Source organism: Sinocyclocheilus grahami, unplaced genomic scaffold (assembly GCF_001515645.1).
Source record: "Sinocyclocheilus grahami isolate Dianchi unplaced genomic scaffold, SAMN03320097.WGS_v1.1 scaffold112.1, whole genome shotgun sequence".
Taxonomy (NCBI): Eukaryota; Metazoa; Chordata; class Actinopteri; order Cypriniformes; family Cyprinidae; genus Sinocyclocheilus; species Sinocyclocheilus grahami.
Window position 1 is genome coordinate 624860 of NW_015505291.1, and position 19912 is coordinate 644771.

The 19912-nt window shown below is 38.4% G+C and overlaps 2 protein-coding genes and 1 long non-coding RNA gene across 5 annotated transcripts in view; 1 reads left to right on the forward strand and 2 right to left on the reverse strand.

The window, feature by feature from the left end:
- The window catches only part of loxl3a (lysyl oxidase-like 3a), a 27298-nt gene extending 13593 nt beyond the window's left edge, over positions 1-13705 (forward strand). Inside the window, exons 6-12 of one of the 3 annotated variants that reach the window (XM_016277457.1) lie at positions 3114-3269; positions 4436-4595; positions 4712-4955; positions 9105-9220; positions 11674-11810; positions 12809-12920; positions 13108-13705. In XM_016277457.1, coding sequence (XP_016132943.1) covers positions 3114-3269; positions 4436-4595; positions 4712-4955; positions 9105-9220; positions 11674-11810; positions 12809-12920; positions 13108-13181 — 999 coding nt within the window. In that variant the 3' untranslated portion in view covers positions 13182-13705. The remainder of the gene's footprint in view (positions 1-3113; positions 3270-4435; positions 4596-4711; positions 4956-9104; positions 9221-11673; positions 11811-12808; positions 12921-13107) is intronic. The other 2 variants (XM_016277455.1, XM_016277456.1) reach the window with 2 other exon arrangements.
- Positions 13706-14524: 819 nt separating this feature from the next.
- On the reverse strand, positions 14525-17369 carry LOC107589111 (tubulin beta-4B chain-like). Its single transcript, XM_016277458.1, has 4 exons — positions 17226-17369; positions 16135-16243; positions 15920-16030; positions 14525-15746 (listed from the first exon to the last, which is right to left on the reverse strand). The coding sequence occupies exons 1-4, from the start codon at positions 17280-17282 to the stop codon at positions 14686-14688; spliced, it is 1338 nt and encodes a 445-aa protein (XP_016132944.1). The 5' UTR covers positions 17283-17369; the 3' UTR covers positions 14525-14685.
- Positions 17370-18016: 647 nt separating this feature from the next.
- LOC107589147 (uncharacterized) lies at positions 18017-19281 on the reverse strand. Its single transcript, XR_001609650.1, has 3 exons — positions 19100-19281; positions 18717-18805; positions 18017-18490 (listed from the first exon to the last, which is right to left on the reverse strand). It is a non-coding gene; the product is annotated as an uncharacterized lncRNA (long non-coding RNA).
- Between the last annotated feature and the right edge of the window lie 631 nt (positions 19282-19912).

Below are 19912 nucleotides of genomic sequence, written 5' to 3' on the forward strand. Positions count from 1 at the left end.
GAATTACCTCCTCTCCTAGGTTCACGAAACGGTCGTCCATAAAATGCATTGCTGTTCTGTTGTAAGTAATCTTAAAGATTTCTAAATGCATCTACTTTCGGAAGGCAAAAAAAAAGTGCTTTTGCTTTCGCCTAGAAACACACAGCTTCTCCCTGGCATGCTGCTTCAATGCTAACTGCGGTTACTGAAACCACACCTTCTTTCATTTGGGCGGCATTATGCAAATATTCCCACATAGTGACCTAGATATGTGGGGGGCGTGTTAGAACCAGCCATTTTAGGGGGGCGTGGCAGAGTCTTAACTTTGATAAAGAATATCTCTTTGGTTTTGAGACTTTAGTCTTTGCAACTTCAGGGCTCTTATCTATGCACAATCAGCTTGTAACACTCCAAAGAGAAAGGAAAACTTGAAATCGCATCATATGACCCCTTTAATTTTGATAATCGTTTCAGAAAACAAGACTTAATATTAGTAATTTTGCTTCTCAGATTAATATCCTGATTTAGGAATGTTTAGATATTTGCACTGAACAACAAGATTATTATTATTATTTTTTTGCAGTGTAGGCGTTCACACTGACAGGAAGTTTTCAACTGATTAACTACCATTACAATAGAGCATTTGCACCTACATCACGGTTTGGTCAGTTACCCGGATACGTAGCCATATTGGAGATACTTGGATGTAAACAACAGCATGGATTGCACAGTTGATGTACTACTGAAGACGTTCTACTAATTTATAGGGCTGGGTTTTGACACAAATTTCATGATTCGATTCTCATTCACAAGCTTTCGATTAGATTCGATTACCGATTCGATTCAATATCGATTATTTTGGATACATACCTAGTTTATGGTCACCAAATATGTTTGTTTCTGAGGTAAATGTGACGTTACGTAACATTGTTTACAAGACTTTATATTGACGTCTTTGCGCGGCTGAAACACTGATTGAGCGATTACATGAGACAGGCTACAGATTGTAAAGTTGTACTCTTTCTTTTAACATACCTTTGGACGTTTAGTCATGTTTATTTTGTGCTGAAGCTGGTATTAATGTGGAGATGAGTTCACGTTAGGGATGGGCTATACCACATTTTTTTCATGCGATACGATACCGATACTTTTTGTTATAATTTTAACGATACCGATACCGCTTATCATTTTAAATGTGTATGTGATTTTTCTAAATAATGTTAATTCAAATTTAACCACAAATAAAAATGTTTAAACAACCTTCTTACAAAAATATTGATTAAATAACATAAATCTTAATAAAATAAACAAAAATAAAGGCAGTTTTTTCTTATTCTTCAACATTCTATTGTACTATCTCCATATTTTACAAAAATATATAGATTAAATTACATAACAAATCTTAATAAAATAAACTAAAATACCACAAACATAAACTGTGCATACTTTTACTTATTTCTTAATTTTGAACAGACCATTTTTTCTTCATCTTCAACTTTCCCTCATGGAGACCTAAAATGTCCTCAGGATCTCAGGATGTCAAAGTTTATTGGTATTATTACTATACTTGTGGTAACGTTTTGTCCCTATAAGGTAAGGAATACCAGGACACCCCACACAAACGCACCCACAAACACACACACTTTATATTTATTCTTATTTGCCTAATGGTTACGAAAGAGACAGGGAGTACAGTAAATAAGTTAACTAATGACTGTGCTCTTTGTACCTGGATAGGGTTTGCCTCCCTGAAAACTCTCCTGTAACGTCTTTTGTCGGACAGAGGAAGACTGGGCAGCTTGTTTTTGTTCAGCCTCTTATACGTTTCAGGGTGTGTTGTTTGTAAATGTTTAAAAAGGTTGCTTGTATTGTTGCTGTGTGTGACTCTCTTATCACAAATATTGCATCGTGCAATATTTTTTCCCGCTGTTGCGAGGTAGCACCACACCACGCTACGTTTCCTGCTTTCTGCCATCGTGCCAATTTGCATGCGACCGTGCGTGTTGAGATTGTGAATGGCACGTCGCACTGCACAGCCGCAGACCGATCGGTGTGTAACGTCTTACCACCGCGTCCGCGAGAGCTTTTCTATTTCTTTTTTTATATCAGTCACATACCGTCCCCGATCGGCCTGCACACACTGCTAAAATCATGTAGTTATGCAGAAATTATTCATATAATTAAGTATCGATACTTTGCAGAAAATATCGATACCACAATAGTAGCCTCTGAGTATCGATATATCGATACTGCAGCATCCATGTGCACATCCCTAGTTCACGTGCGACGTCTGTTGAAATGAGGCGCTACAGCGATCTGTCACTCCACATTAAACAGTGCCAAAACGACATTTATTGTTTGAAATCAATGGACATAAATTGAAATCTGGGACTTTGTTTCATATTAAAAGCACCAAAGCGCAATGCTTATTGCGATTTATTGGATGGGAAGTGTCCTTCAATGTTCCGTCCATTAACTAGGGTAGACTAATCGATTCTTGGGATTTAAGAATCGATATCGTTCCGTAAAAAAGAGAATCAATTAATATCGAGATATCGATATTTTTTACCCAGCCCTACTAATTTATGATGTCTAATCCAGGGAAAAAAACTTGTGGAAGATGCTAAATCATATAGAGAAGGACTTAAGCAAGAAAGCAGTAAGCAGGAAAGGGTGAAATATTTTGACAAACAAAGGTTAATATGGTTAAGATATTACCCTAATATTTCACCTACCTGAAATGAAATGATAAGAACAAACACGAATGTTGTCAAGATTCTTGCCCTGGAAATCCTGGTTCAGTTTGGCCAACCACAAATGCCACGATTCAGTGGCATTTTTTATGTTCAGTGCCGCCAATATGGCCGACTTGCAGATTAATGACGTGTCATGAAAATACTTTTCAAAATAGCATAATGCTAACACCTCTTATCCCTGCAATGCATTCACTTACAAATACAATACTCTCAAGCCTTTGCGAATGATCACAATAATCCACTAAAATGACTACTTGATAGTATGAGATCGTATAGAACTTTGTAATTGAAGCATTAGCATAGCTGGCTCATACCTGGTTAGCACTGTATTTAGCCTACTTTGCATGCTAAGCCCTTGCAGTGGGGATCTGTCTGCAGATCCGTATAGTGGGGGGCAGGACGGATCACGAGGGGCGCATGGAGGTTCAGGTCAAGTCCAGGTGGGGAACTGTATGCAGTGACAACTGGACCACAAGAGAAGCCATGGTGGCGTGCAGACAGTTAGGCCTCAGATACTGCCTGCATGCTATCACTGTAAGAAAGGCGCTATGGGACTGGCTAATCAAGCACTGCAGATTGATTGGTTGTGAAATCCCATGTTAGCCTAAAATGTGAATTATTATTAATATGTGAAGTGTACACTACCATTCAAATGTTTGGGGCCAATAAGTAAAAAGAAAAAAAAATTGTATTTAGAAAAATGCATTAAATTGATCAAAGGTGGCAGTAAAAACTATTTTAGTGTCACAAAAGGTTTTTATTTCAAATAAATGCTATATTGAAGAATCCTTAAATATTATGTTTTCACAAAAATATTAAGCAGCACAACTGTTTTCTACATTGATAATTCGAAATGTATCTTGAGCAGCAAATCAGCTTATTGAAATGATTGCTGAAGGATCATGTGACACTGAAGACAGGAGTAATGATGCTGAAATATCAGATTTGCATCACAGGAATAAATTATATTTTAAAAATATTAACACAGAAAATAATATTTATAATATTATATATTTATAATGTAATAGCATTTCAAAATATTACAGTTTTTACTGTATTTTTGATTAATTAAATACAGCCTTGCTTAACATGAGAGACTTTTTTTTCAAAAACACAAAAAAGATCTTACAAACCCCAAACTTCTGAACGGTGTAAAAAATTTAAAAAATTTATTAAAAATAAAAATAAAAAATCAGCTAGAGGCTACATTTTTGTGGAATTAACAGACATATTAGCAGTGGAAGTTCAAATAGTCCAGATAAGGTGTGTCCTGTTTATTTTAATAAAATTTTAATAAAAATATATATTTTTTATTATTTATTTATTAGCTGTCAAACAGTATATATTTTCTTTACTTAATTAATGAAATTTGAAAAATTTTCGATGAGTTTTTTTTCCTATCCTAGTTTTATGTGCAAAGATAAACAACTATAAGCAATCTATTTAATATACTTAATTGTAAACATTGTGGCTTAGAATGTAGCAACCAGCAACACTCAACCAATAGTATAAATTTGGGGCAGGACTATCTGTTTGTTTGACCAATGGAAGCATTTGCCTTTTTTTTTTTGCTATTCTGTTTGATTCACATTTAATTAATGTCTGCTGCTGACATACTTTGTATTAGATTTCTTGCTTTATCCGTGTTCAGTAATTTACTACATTCATTCATCTACTGATGAGCTCTCCTCTGTGTAAAGGAAACTTGGTACTGGGACAGCAGTAATGTGACGGAGATGGTTCTGAGCGGAGTGAAGTGTAAAGGAAATGATATGACTCTGACCGACTGTCAGCATCATTCTGTCGTCAGCTGCAAAAGAGCGGGAGCGCAGTTCTCTGCTGGCGTCATTTGCTCAGACAGTAAGTCATATGCGAGTCTGTAAACAAAAGTTTGTTAGCAAGAGAAGGGGTAAAGCAATAGCTAATGTTATTCCATCATATTTGAGTGTAATATTGGTTTCTCCCACAAACCCTAGCGGCTTCGGACCTTGTGCTGAACGCTCCACTGGTGGAGCAGACGGTTTACATTGAGGACCGACCCCTGCACTTGCTGTACTGCGCAGCAGAGGAGAACTGCCTGGCCAAATCAGCTGCTCAAGCCAACTGGCCGTACGGCCACCGCCGCCTGCTGCGCTTCTCCTCTGAGATACACAACATTGGCAAGGCTGATTTCCGGCCACGGCTCGGTCGCCACTCCTGGGTGTGGCATGAATGCCATAGGTAAACGCTGGAGCTGTGGCTGATTTTCAGATCTTATATACTTGACCCAGTCTTATGTGCCCAGTCTTGCATGTAGTGCATGTGTTTAACACCCAAAAACATACACTATACAAGTATGCAAACATGACAACATGAGGTTAAATCACCAGAAGTAAAAGCTAAATTTAAGCTACAAACGAATTATGCCACAGGCACATGACTTCAACTTTACCACTAATAATCTCTTTAAATCTTTATTTACAAAAAAATAAAAATTTCTGAAAGTCTGAGATAGAATAGTTTGCAAATGGATGACTATTAACACAACGAGACTGAAAGTGGACTAGTACTTTTACAGCATTTATCAATCTTGGATCCTAGACTAATTAATGATGTAAAAAAAAAAAGATCATTGTTAGTTCATGGTGTCTAATGCATGGACTACTGTCAATGTTCTCTCCGCATTGCCACAAGGGGAACTACAATGGCCATCATCCATAAACTGTCTTTTTCTATTGTCAGTTTGGTCTTTCAGGCAAATAATTTAAAGATAAGCAAGTTAATTAAACTTAGTTAAACTGGTGACTTCCAATTTAATGCCTCAGACATTTGAAAATCATTCCAGTACTGAGGTTTGTGACTGCCCAGTAATGCAAGAATGCATGTTAAAGGTATAGTTCACCCAAAAATGAAAATTTGATGTTTATCTGCTTACCCCCAGAGCATCCAAGATGTAGGTGACTTTGTTTCTTCAGTAGAACACAAATGATGATTTTTTAACTCCAGCCGTTGCAGTCTATCAGTCGTATAATGCATGGCAATGGTAACAAAATCTATGAGAGTAAAAAAAACAGTGGTGTATTAGAGGTAAAATATGATATAAATACTGTTCGGTTTCTTGCACAAACCAATCGTTTCGTGTCTTAGGGCATCAATGTGTCGTCATGAGCCGCAGGGTTTAATTTGGATTTGTCTGTGCATGTTTTTTTTACTCTCATAGATTTTGTTACCATTGCCATGCATTATACGACTGATAGACTGCAACGGCTGGAGTTAAAAATCTCAGTTTGTGTTCTACTGAAGAAACAAAGTCATCTACATCTTGGATGCCCTGGGGGTAAGCAGATAAACATCAAATTTTCATTTTTGGGTGAACTATCCCTTTAAGTATGTACTTAAAGGGATAGTTCGCCCGAAATTGAAAATTCGGTCACTGATTACTCACCCTCGTGTCGTTCCAAACCTATAAAGCCTTTGTTCATCTTCATTGTTTTTGATGAAATCTGAGAGCTTTCTGACCCTCCATAGACAGCAATGTAACTACCAAGTTCAAGGCCCAGAAAGGTAGTAAGGACATTGTTAAAATAGTCCATGTGACATCAATGGTTTAACCATGATTTTATGAAGTTATAAGAACACTTTTTGTGCACAAAGAAAACTTTATTCAACAATTCTTCTCTTCTGTGTCAGTCTTCGCTGCGTGTTCACGAGAGTATCACAACGCATGTGATGCTGCTGACGTAGAACCCGGATGTTCTGTGGCTTGTTTGCAAAAAGACCAATGCACAGTACCATGCGTCGTGGTACTGTAGAGAACATGGAAGAGAATAAATTGTTGAATTAAGTTATTTTTGTTTAGTTGAACACAAAAAGTATTGTCGTATCTTCATGAAATTAGGGTTGAACCACTGATGTCACATGGACTATTTTAATGATGTCCTTACTACCTTTCGGGGCCTTGAACGTGTCAGTTGCATTGCTGTCTATGAAGGGTCAGAAAGCTATCGGATCTCATCAAAAATATCTTAGGGTGCTTTCACACCTGGCTAAGTGGAATCCCGGAAAATTAAACGGTGGAACTTTGACCAATGAGACAACAGTTTACTCGCTAAGTTTACTTGTATTAACAAATTTGGTCCGTTTAGAAACGTTGCCGTGTGAAAGCAAACCGCACCAAGTATAAAAAGCAACATTGTAATGATTTTAATCCCTGTTTCTGAACAAAGCAATCGATCTACAGGTGTGAAAGCACCCTTAATTTGTGTTCCAAAAATGAACGAAGGTCTTACAGGTTTGGAATGACACGAGGGTGAGCAATTAATGACAGAATTTTCATTTTTGGGTCAACTATCCCTTTAAATATGTTTCAATGCACTGGCCAAGCATTCATGTCTGCATTTGTGTATTTGCAAAGAGTATGTTTCAGGCCTAAGCATGACAGCATTAAGACTTGAACTCAGACTGAAATATGCATAAATAGATTCATGTTCACTTATGCTAATGTTGTTCGCAGAGAGCACTTGAAACTTGTTTTGAACAGGGATCTATCAACTGTGTTTTTCTTTTGAGCGTCTGGCAGCCTTGCTGAATCTCTTTTTGCTCCGTTCTGATCCAGCTGCAGCCCCAAGGACCCATATGGCTTTACTAACACTGAGCACTCATGGTCATGTCGGCTGAACATCTGATTTACAAAGGTCATAAACTGATATAAATTTCTTTCTACAAACCAGAGCAGAAGCTTTCAAGACCCTGGACAACCTACAGGGTGAAAGAAAGTTCATGCTAGCTGTCTCTGCTTTAAATGAACACATGTGTGCCGACATGATCCAGGGCTGGTTATATCAGTCTAACAGTGGTTTCTGTTTGTCATGGTTCTAACTTTTAACTACACAGAGGCGAAGCATGGGCTAAGTGCTTAAATATAAATAGTTTTATGTCTGCACGGCTACAATTCCTTCTTGCATCTGTAAAAATAATTATTCTGCTTTGTGCATTGAATTCTATGGCAGCCCTTAAAACTGAATTTTAAAAATTATTAAAACGTGTACTCTTGTTGAGAATCATTGGGGAACAAAACGCCTGGTGACAAACAAGTTACAATATCCACATACTGTATATCATTCTATTTTCCTCTAGTGGTGGATGTGCCACCTACTGGCCAACTTTTATAAAACATACTCAAAAACATTATGCTTTGTGGCCTGATATCATGCTTGCTTGCTCCATATAGCTGTAGAATATGATGATTAATAATTATTTATTGCCTCCAATATGCCTTTCCAACATTTGGAACAGGTTTCAAAATTACCTTGTAATTGCTGCTTGCGGTTATATTTACTTTTGTTTGTTTTGTTGATGTTGCCCAACCACAGAACAGTTCAAGTAAAAAAACTGATGGAAAATAAATTATTATAACAATAATTAGAATGCTAGATTTACATTGATCATACTAACACCCTAAATTATTGTCATGGCAAAACCAGCACTGTGTCAGTACACCTAAAAATGAAAACTGTCATCATTTACTCACCCTCGTGTTATTCTGTGGAACAGAAACTAGATATTTTAAAAGTAAATCTTTTCAAACATTTTAAGCTAAAGTGAATTTAACAGATTTGTGAACCAAATGAACCAATTCAAGAACCAACTTAATATGTTCACTGATTGGTTCTTGTGTTCGATTTGAACTGCCCAAGATATACTTCTTCAAAATTTCTACTTTTGAGATCCACAGAAAAAATAAAAGCATAGAGATTTAAAACGACATGAGGGTGAGTAAATAATGACAGAAATATAATTTTTGTATTAACTATCCCCTTAAATTAGTAAATTAGTAGTAAATTATTTTCCAATTTATTTTTACATCGTGAATTTCATACTCTCCTCACCATGCTTTTTGTGTTGATTAATGAATTAAGTGCATCTCTGAATAGTCTCCATTAACTCTTTGTGGTGGTCTGTGTTTACACTGCAAGCTTCCTAGCAGAACATTAGGTTCCCCAATGCATTTACCTGACACATTGATGATGAGGAAACCTGTTATGTGCTCAGGCTAAAAGGACACACACAGTTGGGTTTGGGACAGAGGCCAGTGTCTGAGAAGCTAGTGTTTACTCTATGGCTTCAGTTCCCTCCTACAGGCCTACAGCACTGAATCTGCTCTCCAAGGCTGTTTAAATCTTTTTGTCTATGAAAATGGCAGATTTGTAGTTTGCTGTATCCAGGATTCAGAGTAGCTTAAAGTCAGTTATTGTACACATACATATTGGTAAGCTGATATTGATTTAAAAGTTATATTCTGTACAGCCAGTCACATTTCAACAATATCTTATGGTTTTTTGGATGGTTTAACCCTCTTAGATTTCAGCAGAATGTGTTTATAACCTCCAGGCACTACCATAGTATGGATATCTTCACCTATTATGACCTGCTGTCTCTAAATGGGACCAAAGTGGCAGATGGACATAAAGCCAGCTTCTGCCTAGAGGACACAGAGTGCCATGAAGGTAAAACAGAAGTCAAAGGTCATATGCTGGACATGTCTGTATAATGAAAACCAACCTAACCAACCAACCCTTTCTAAGGTACATTTATTAAAAACTACTTAAATGCCCTAACTGAACTACGGCCTGATCCTGGCTTAATCTAAGCCCTGTCTGTGAAACCAGTTTTCATTTATAACTATAATATAATTTTATATTCTAAAGATAAAAGAAAAAAATATTTCTGTCATGTGCTATCAATGATATGTGCCCTTTAAAGGGGTCATATGATGCGATTTCAAGTTTTCCTTTCTCTTTGGAGTGTTACAAGCTGATTGTGCATAGATAAGATCCCTGAAGTTGCAAAGACTAAAGTCTCAAAGCCAAAGAGATATTGTCTTTACATTTATTTTGAAAGACTTAGCTCGCGATTATGGTAAGGGGAGTTACATTTCCGACGAGTGCTTGCGGTGTTCGGCCAATCACAATGCACTGGGTCAGCTGGCCAATCAGAGCAGACTGCAGGAGGGACTTTGTAGAAAACGAAGCGTTTGAGAGAGGCGGGGCATAGAGGACCTACAATAATGTACAGTATTTGAAAAATAATGTGCTTTTTGAACATTAAAGCATCTCAACATATTCTGTTACACCAAATACACAAAATAATGATCTTTAAAAAAGCATCATATGACCCCTTTAACTGTTTTAGAGTAACATCATGTCAGGGCAGTTGTTTATCCACTAGGGGTCCCTAAACTTCTAAGTATAGAAATGTATTTATGGATCAGTTATAATAATGTCACATTACAGTGACCATTACTGTAAACCTGCTGTCACCTTTATACATCTGGTACGTTATTCAGTACTTTGAATTTGAATAAATACATATTAAATACATTAAACCAACCATAGGTTGGCAAAGGTCTTAGCTGATCTAAGCTGGTTTAGTTGATCTTCAATGATCTAAAAATCTTCTAAAACAGTATAGTTCATCCTAACCGCTTTGACTAAGTTAGACCGTTCAAACAGAATGTTTTTGCTTTCTACAGCGTTAATTTTTATGGAAGCTTGTTTCTGCCACTAAATAAAAAATGTAATTGCAACTTTTTATCTCACAATTCTGACTTTTTTTCTTGCAATCCTGACTTTTTTCTCAGAATTGCATGATATAAACTCGCAATTGCAAGTTATAAAGTCAGAATTGCGAGATATAAACGTGCAACTGTGAGAAATAAAGGGAAGCCCGTTTCCGCCACTGAATAAAAAGCTTGCAATTTGGAAAAAAATTCTCAGGATTGCATGATATTAACTCTCAGTTGACTTTTTTTCTCAGAATTGCGAGTTTAAATCTTGCAATCCTGAGAAAAAAAATCTGAATTGCTCGTTTATTTTTTATTCAGTGGCGGAAACGGGCTTCCATTTATTTCTCGCAGTTGCGAGTTTAAATATCGCAATTCTGAGATTTTTTTTCCTGCAAGTGCAAGTTTATATAACGCCATTCTGAGAAAAAAAAATCAGAATTAAGAGTTTGACAACTTTGAGAAAAAAAGTCAGAATTGTGAGATGTAAACTCGCAATTGCAAGAAAAATGTAAGAATTGTGAGAAGTCACAGTTAACTTGTTTTTTTTATTTAGTGGCGGAAATGGGCTTCCATAGATTTTCCTTTTTGTTCATTGTGCTCAAAAGTGCCACGTTTTCAAAAATGTTATATTTAAAAAGTCTCAATATTAGGTTTTTAATTCCACTGCACTGACTTATTTAAAAAATGCTTAAGGTCTTCAAAGCTGAGCTGTAACCTTTTTTTTTAAACACTTTTTAAAAGGACGCATGGCGAGAGAGTAACGGCCAAAGATGTCCATCTACATTTACATTTACATTTAGTCATTTAGCAGACGCTTTTATCCAAAGCGACTTACAATTGGGGGATACATAAAGCGATTCTTCTTAAGAGAGGCAAACAGACACAAGAAGTGGTTGTAATACCAAGTTCTTAGACATTGTTCAAATAAGTACAAGCTAGAAAGAGAAGGAATAAATAATTTTTTTTTATTTTTTATTTTTTTATGATGAAGTCAAGTAGCTTCGAAAGAGATGAGTTTTCAGCTGTCGCTTGAAAATTGTCAGGGATTCAGCATTCCGGATAGGGGTGGGAAGATAAAACACTTTTTAAAAGGACGCATGGCGAGAGAGTAACGGCCAAAGATGTCCATCTAATGCTTTAAATAGAAAAACAATGGAAAAGAAGTGCAGTGGAATGCAAAAACACATTCCTTGTGAACGACACCTTTCTTGACTTCTTTTCCATTGTTTTTCTATTTAAAGCATCTAATGCTTTAAATAGAAAAACAATGGAAAAGAAGTGCAGTGGAATGCAAAAACACATTCCTTGTGAACGACACCTTAGATTAGTTCAAGGTATTCTTGAGCAGGAATACTGGCTTGTGTCTCCACTGAGCTGTTGCTTACCTTGTTGCAGGTATTTTGAAACACTACGAGTGTGCCAACTTTGGTGAGCAGGGCATCACAGTGGGCTGCTGGGACTTGTACAGACATGATATTGACTGCCAGTGGATTGACATCACAGATGTTATACCAGGAAACTACATTCTACAGGTATTCACTTGTGGTGCTACCTTGTCACAGAAAGAGTAACCACCTTGGTACTTTGGTAGAAATGTATTTTGGATAGATGTATATCATATATGTGACCCTGGGCCACAAAACCAATCAGTCAATTTTTTTAGATTTATACACCATCTCAAAGCTGATAAAGCAATATTTGGCCGAGATACAACTATTTGAAACTCTGGGTGCAAAAAAATCAAAATACTGAGAAAATCGCCTTTAAAGTTGTCCAAATGAAGTTCTTAGCGATGCATATTACTAATCAAAAATTAAGTTTTTATATATTTACGGTAGGAAATATACAAAATATCTACTTGGAACATGATCTTTACTTAATATCCTAATGATTTTTGGCATAAAAGAAAAATCGATAAATTTGACCCATACAAATTTTTTTTTTTTTTTGGCTATTGCTTAAAATATACAGAGTTAAGAGACTTAAGACTGGTTTTGTGGTCCAGGGTCACATACAGGTGCATCTCAATAAATTAGAATGTCGTGGAAAAGTTAATTTATTTCAGTAATTCAAGTGGTGGGCCGCCTGGACCAAAAAAATGTCTGGGCCAATTTTTTGTCACAGTCCAGCCCTGGATAGCACACTAACGGGAGAGACTGTTACATGAGCAGACTTTGGTCCCATAGGACCCCATTGTCTGGGTTTTTCAGCAAGTCAAACAGTTGTCAGAGCTGTTGCAGTTCTGCTCTCTAGTGGTGGAGATGCGTCACAGTGCTCACCATCCTGTCCAGGAATGCAAGGCTTAGAAGAATAATAGCATTTGGTTTGATTAATGATGTAATAAACCTCAAGTACACAGAGGGAGGGCAGAGGTTTTACTGGGAAAGACCCTCCCAGATTAGGATTTACTAATAAAAAGACCACGTTTGTCCACATGCTTGGCTGATTATGCTGTTAGCTAGATCAAGTTTGATTACAATTATGCAACCAGGTTTTCCAGTATCAGTCTTAACTTTTTCCTCTTTCTCAGGTCATAATAAACCCCAACTTTGAGGTAGCTGAGAGTGACATTACCAACAACGCTATGCGGTGCAACTGCAAATACGATGGCAACCGTGTCTGGTTGCATAAATGTCATCTTGGTGAGACGGGCTGTTGTTCGCTGGGTCCTTCAGACCTGCCGGATTCTATTAAACATTTGATGGGAATGAAATGACATGCTTGCTTAATCAGATATTTTAGACGAGCACCAAATGAAACAGTTTCTTTACCTTCAGTTTTCTTGTTGGTGGCCAATTTCAGCTTAATTTGTATTATTTGTGCTTCCAGGTGATTCATTCAGCGAGGAGGCTGAGAAAGAGTTTGAACATTATCCCGGGCAGCTCAACAACAAGATCTCTTAACATTTTTGCGAATGAACCCAGGAACTGCAATAACCACATGGCTCTGGACAAAGAGAAACTTTAATCACTTAACATTACTATTTAATCTATTTTGAATCCATTGCTACTGTGGTCCAATCAGATGTTGTCATGCTGAGTTTACTTTTAGATTAGGTCATCAGAAAACATCATGTAGCCAAGGGCCTCAGAGACAGAACAGAGCTGTGATTGTGGCCTGGGCTTTTGTCCATGCAAATGTAAGTGGTTGGTTTAGAGGAAGACAGTGGCTATACACTTCCTCTTGAACAAATGCTGAACACCTCAGAGCAGACGTTCACGTGAAAAACCAGTTTCCTTTAATGAATTTTCAACATGCATCAGGGAATTATAAAAGATGCTTTATATGTTTACAGACTGTGATTGCTGATGGAATAGGCTTCTTGTACTTCACAGTATGTGCATTTATGTGTATGCCCATGCAGGATTTGTGTGTGCTGTGTATATTTCTGGAATGCCCTATAATCATGTTTGTAAAATATACAAATCTGCACTTTTAGAAACCATCTTGGTGTCATTTAAATCATCTTCTCTGCCTACATTCAGATCTAAACAAAAAAAACTATAAAATGCAAAAAGGTTTGTGCATTTCTCAAAGCTGGATTCAAATGAAAGCCAAATGACTTTAGTAAATTCTACTGAAAACTCTACAATGATACAGAACTGAGATTTAGAATGTTCTGGTTTTTATATCAAGAAAAGCTTTATTTTTGCATTCAAGATAAATGAAGAGCAATTCCCAAGTCATCGATTCAGAATCAAACACTTATGCATTTAACAGACCGAGGATTTACCACAACATGAATCCAGCTCACATAAACGCACTTCTGAATGTTTATAACCAATTAGTTATAGGTTACTCAAATAAAATAAAAAAAAAGGCTTTAACTAGTCGCATAATCTTAAATCAGGGGTGCCCAATCCTGTTCCTGGAGATCTACCTACCGTCAGAGTTCAGCTCCAACCCTGATCAAACATACCTGAACCAGCTAATTAAGATCTGAAAGAACACTTGATAATTACAGACAGGTGTGTTTGATCAGGGTTGGAACTGAACTCATAAGGTAGGTAGAGCTCCAGGACCAGGATTGGGCACCCTTGTTTTTAATCTACAACATTTACAACTAGAAAAATCGTTCATACCCGAGCTGCAATTTCCCAAAAGTATCTTAAGCCGGTTTTACTTAAGCTTACGATGCTTTTGTGAAACGCAGTCCTGACCACTTCAGGCTCAGCTTTTTGATTTATAAAATTCGTCATCTATTTGGACTCAAGCTTCCTTTGAATAGAAAAACACTAGTAAACCATTCAGGTTCTTATATTAGTTTTATTAACATGAAAAAAGGTACAACTGGAGGGTTTATGTGACAGGAAATGCAGTAGGAAAAACAAACAAACAAACAAAACACACGATGCGACAAAGATTTGAAAAAGGAAGAGACATGAAAAACGTAACAGAATTGTTAATTTAAGCAAGCTCCTCTTCGCCCTCCTCCTCAAACTCTCCTTCCTCCTCAGCAGTGGCGTCCTGGTACTGCTGGTACTCGGACACCAGGTCGTTCATGTTGCTCTCAGCCTCGGTGAACTCCATCTCGTCCATGCCCTCTCCGGTGTACCAATGCAGGAAAGCCTTGCGCCTGAACATGGCCGTGAACTGCTCCGAGATTCTCTTGAACAGCTCCTGGATGGCCGTGCTGTTGCCAATGAAGGTGGCGGCCATTTTGAGCCCACGAGGTGGAATGTCGCAGACGGCAGTCTTGACGTTGTTGGGGATCCATTCGACGAAATAGCTGCTGTTCTTGTTCTGAACGTTGAGCATCTGCTCATCCACCTCCTTCATGGACATGCGGCCACGGAAGACGGCAGCAACGGTCAGGTAGCGGCCGTGACGAGGGTCGCAGGCGGCCATCATGTTCTTGGCATCGAACATCTGCTGGGTGAGTTCGGGAACGGTCAGTGCGCGGTACTGCTGGCTGCCCCTGCTGGTCAGAGGAGCGAAGCCGGGCATGAAGAAGTGCAGACGAGGGAAGGGCACCATGTTCACCGCCAGTTTACGGAGATCTGCGTTCAACTGGCCGGGGAACCTCAAGCAGGTGGTGACTCCACTCATGGTGGCGGAGACGAGGTGGTTGAGGTCACCGTATGTGGGTGTTGTGAGTTTGAGAGTGCGGAAGCAGATGTCGTAAAGGGCTTCGTTGTCAATGCAGTAGGTTTCATCTGTGTTTTCCACCAACTGATGGACAGACAGTGTGGCGTTGTAGGGCTCGACCACTGTGTCTGAGACTTTAGGAGAGGGCACCACGCTGAAGGTGTTCATGATACGGTCAGGATACTCCTCACGGATTTTGCTAATGAGGAGGGTGCCCATACCAGACCCTGTGCCTCCACCCAAGGAGTGAGTGAGCTGGAAGCCCTGCAGACAGTCACAGCTCTCCGCCTCTTTCCGAACCACATCCAAAACGGAGTCAACCAGCTCAGCTCCTTCGGTGTAGTGGCCCTTAGCCCAGTTGTTTCCAGCACCACTCTGGCCTACCAAAAAATAAATAAAAAATCTAAGCAAAAGGGAACTAGATCCATATCAGGTCACAATCTGCCATTCAAATTTTGTTTCGAGCCAGTGTGGGATCAATCCTTTCCAAATCAAATATCCCAATAAACATTTGACAGTCAAACGTCGATTTGGGGTGCATATTAAACCTTACCGAAAACAAAGTTATCTGGTCTGAAGATCTGACCAAATGGACCGGACCTCACGGAGTCCATTGTACCGGGCTCCAAATCCACCAGTACAGCACGTGGAACATACTTTCCACCTTAAAACAAAGAGCAGAATGTTACGTCAAACCAAATGTTGTAATGTGCATATGCAAGTGGTCATGTGAAGTGACCTTACAAAAGGCATCGGATTTCTGCTCACCTGAGGCTTCATTATAATAAACATTAATTCTGTCCAGCTGAAGGTCACTGTCGCCATGGTAACTGCCTGTTGGGTCAATTCCATGCTCGTCACTAATGACTTCCCAGAACTGGAACAAGAGGATTCAGAAGTAGGAACAAGAGTTTAGATTTAAAACGTTTTTGGACCTTCGACAAAATAATAAAATGGCACTACGTTCAAAAAAGGTCAATAGAAGCGATTTATAAATATATATATAAAAAAAAAAGGCTAGTCCAATATTGAATGGCCAGCGTTTCCCGTTACTCGCGCTCCAGATTTGTAAAATGGAGTTCGCCAAGTCACCGGGGCCATTTTACATCACCCAGGAGCTTAAAGCAGCGCAGACATAGTACCACCTATGTCACGAATATTAGCTTCGGTTTTTGCTCAATGGTACGGAGTCATTCAAATCATTTCTCAGCATGGGACCAGAACGGTATTTGCGTCATGATATTAGCGTTCCAGCACTTTTCCATGAGCTGAACCAGATACAACCGGCCACATTACGACACGCGAATCTTCCAAGCGAATCGACTCGTTTGAACGGTTCGCGATTCACTTGCGTCACCACTCCCTACAGCCGGGTGACATCTGTGGAGGAGCGAAAACTCGAGCAACTCGGCTCTACCAAATCATCAAAAAGAACCGATTCGAATATTTCGCCGGTCCGGCGCAGCCAACACCCTAAAACTAACGCATTGTTTCACCATTACTGCATTCAAATCGCTCTGATTTTTCGTGAAATATTCGTCCTTTAAAAAAAACAACAACAACAAAGCTGTAGTTTTAGTCAATGTTTAGCCGAGAACTCAAAAGAATACCTTATTTAAAAACGTGTTGCCTGGGAGATTAATCCAGGACCATATTTAGACCAGAGTAGTTTTTAAATGGTGAAATTTAAAAATAACCACAATCGAAATCAGCAGTGTACAGCATGGATTTAAGAAAAACCGCTTAAACTAGAACAAATTGCTGTTCCAAACGCCGCGGATTAGTTATTTTTAACCCCCAAAAGCCCAATCGGTATTTCATGGAGTACGATTAAAAACATATATTTGTGCAGTTCTTACCTTAGCACCAATTTGGTTGCCGCACTGTCCAGCCTGTAAATGCACAATCTCCCTCATTGTTGATTATTTGTTTGCTTAACAACACAATGTACTTGAAACAAACCCCCTCTAACTCAGAACCCTCGACAATGAAGTCGAGACGTCAGACGTGCTCCTACTTATTCAGTCTGGAAAAATCACCTACATTTCCTTCATTCTCATTGGTTGCTGTACGCCCTCTCCAGCATTCTCATTGGCTCTCGTGTGTGCTCATTGTTATGATTGGTTCGTACAGGCGCTGACATCACTAGAAAGGCTTTATAGCTATTGGCTGGAAGGCAGCGCGGCTATAACGGCTCTCGTCATTCAAAACGCTTATCTAAAAAAATCAAACGTTTTTGAGAAACAGGAGGGGCTGCAGGGATATTTTCCAAAATGTAGTTGCTTGTAAAGATGAAATCAGGGCTGATGCCATTTTGACAGTTTAACCTTACTATTTGCTCCTCATTTACCACGTTGACAAGGTAAAGATAGTTCTTCCATATGGCAGCAATAAAGAAATAAAAATCGCTAATAGGTTTAAAGCTTATCTATGAAGCTTGTGGAAATGTGTAAACAAAGATAACCATAGACAGTACAGTCATTTAGTGTTGTGTATGAGTGTCCTGAAAAGAAATGTTTCCAAAAAGTGCTTTAAAGATTATACAAGCTATATGCCCAGTCTTTATACATCCATCTCTCACAACCACATTTTCATTGAAAAAAAGCATCAATAAGATGTATTAATAGACACAAGGAGAGTAGTCTTTGCATTTCTATATGATTTTTAATGTCTTTAAAAGCTGATATTGCATCAACATGTATCCTTGACAACATAATGAACCTCAAATTGTGTTTTAGCTCACTGTCCTATGTTTCTGATCCCCTATCCTCTACCCAAGGACCATATAAAAATAATATGAAGTGTGCCAAGGTCACTGGGTCTTAATACAAATTTACCAAAATAATTGTTTTCTGTTGCAGAGAGAAATAAAAAGACATGCATGATTGCCATGCAAGAAGAATTTACAAAGAAACAAAAACAAGAAAGGAAAAAATCCAGTCTTCTCTCGGCATGTTTGGTGAACTCAAATGTTGTTTCATTCTGGGTCAACTCTATAATTTTTTCTTTGTCTGTGTGGATTTTGTGTTAAGCAGCTGTCTTTCCTAAACAATTCCTCAGGTGTGTCTTTGTCCACGGTCATAGATCGTCCTGTTTGTTCAGTCCATGTTTTTCAATGTATCGTCTGCGGGTGGGGTGAATAGAAAATAAAGAATCAGATTACTCAATTCAATAAATAAAAATGGAGTGCAACATACCTTTATTATACAAAAAACCTAGTGGATACTGGCATACAACGGATTTCAGGCACAAAGATTTTCAAGCTCAATGCCATTGTGTGCTAAACATTTCAGGTTTGTCTAAAATGCAACACATTTTAAGTATTATTTTAAGGATTTTAAAACAATTACCTTCTTGCATATTCGTAGAAAGCTTCTTTTCTTTCCTGTAGAGACATGTGTCTGTCTATTGGTGTTCTCCCAAAAGGTTTGGCAGCTGGCTGTTGATGAATACACAGACATATTTATTCAAATATCCTGTCAGACAAAAGGCTTTGACTACTATTTATAGGTAAATTCACTAATATAGGCCATGCGAGAAGGAGGCCATTGAGCTATTCATACATAAGGTCAAATCCAAAACACAGAGCTCGTTTCTTTGTGGGGCAATGAAGAATAGTGCAAATCTTGTGTAATAAATGGTTTTCGTTAATAAGGGACAAGACACTTTGACTAAAGTCTGTCTTGCTCCTGCATTTGCTTTGCTTTTTTACAGGGTACAGGGTCAGCTGTACCTTCAAATTGGGTGTGGATTCTGTTACAGACGGAGTGGAAGAAGCTGCTTGTTTAGCTGGACCTGAAGGTGTGCCCACAGCCGCCTCCGAGGTGAACTGGTCAGTATTCTCCAGCAGGTTGGTTATGGTTGTGTCCACACAGTTGGTCTGCACTGTACAGAGACAATATCAAGGGGTTACTTAACCAAATCCATACTGGCTGAAACTTCATTGCTTAAACCCAAGGAACCAGCTTTGTATTAGTATGCATATGCGGAAGCCACTTAAGCGTATAATGGCACATAAGCTTTTTGAAGCTAGTCTGAATTAAAGGAATAGTTCATCCAAAAATGTTGCTGAATATTTACTCACCCTCAGGCCACCCAAGATGAAGATACGATTGTTTTTTTATCTGAACAGATTAGGAAAAATGTATCATTAATTCACTTGCTCACCAATTGATCCTCTGTAGTGAATGAGTGCCATCAGACGGTTTGAAGTTAAAGGGGTCATATGATGCGATTTCATTTTTTCCTTTCTCTTTGGAGTGTTACAAGCTCTTGGTGCATAAAGAAGATCTGTAAATTTGCAAAGACTAAAGTGTCAAATCCAAAGAGATATTCTTTATAAAAGTTCAGAGTCAGCCACACCTAGCTAAAACGGCCCGTTCGAACACGCCCCCACATATCTACCTCACTATGTGGGAAAATTTGCATAACGCCGCCTAAATGTTCACGCAAAGAAAGAAGGCGTAACTTTTATTCTCGCTGTAGTATTGTTGCCGCTGCCGCCATGTTCTGAAGTTGCTGTGTGTTTCGTTGTGAAAGCGAAACT

What these genes read in the sequence shown, in the direction of transcription:
- LOC107589111 (XM_016277458.1), bottom strand. Translation starts at nt 17,282, where the DNA reads ATGAGGGAGATTGTGCATTTACAGGCTGGACAGTGCGGCAACCAAATT. An exon ending in TTATTATAATGAAGCCTCAG is followed by an intron (nt 16,031 to 16,134) that starts GTGAGCAGAAAT and finishes CTTTGTTTTAAG; the next exon opens with GTGGAAAGTATGTTCCACGT. An exon ending in ACCAGATAACTTTGTTTTCG is followed by an intron (nt 15,747 to 15,919) that starts GTAAGGTTTAAT and finishes ATTTTTTGGTAG; the next exon opens with GCCAGAGTGGTGCTGGAAAC.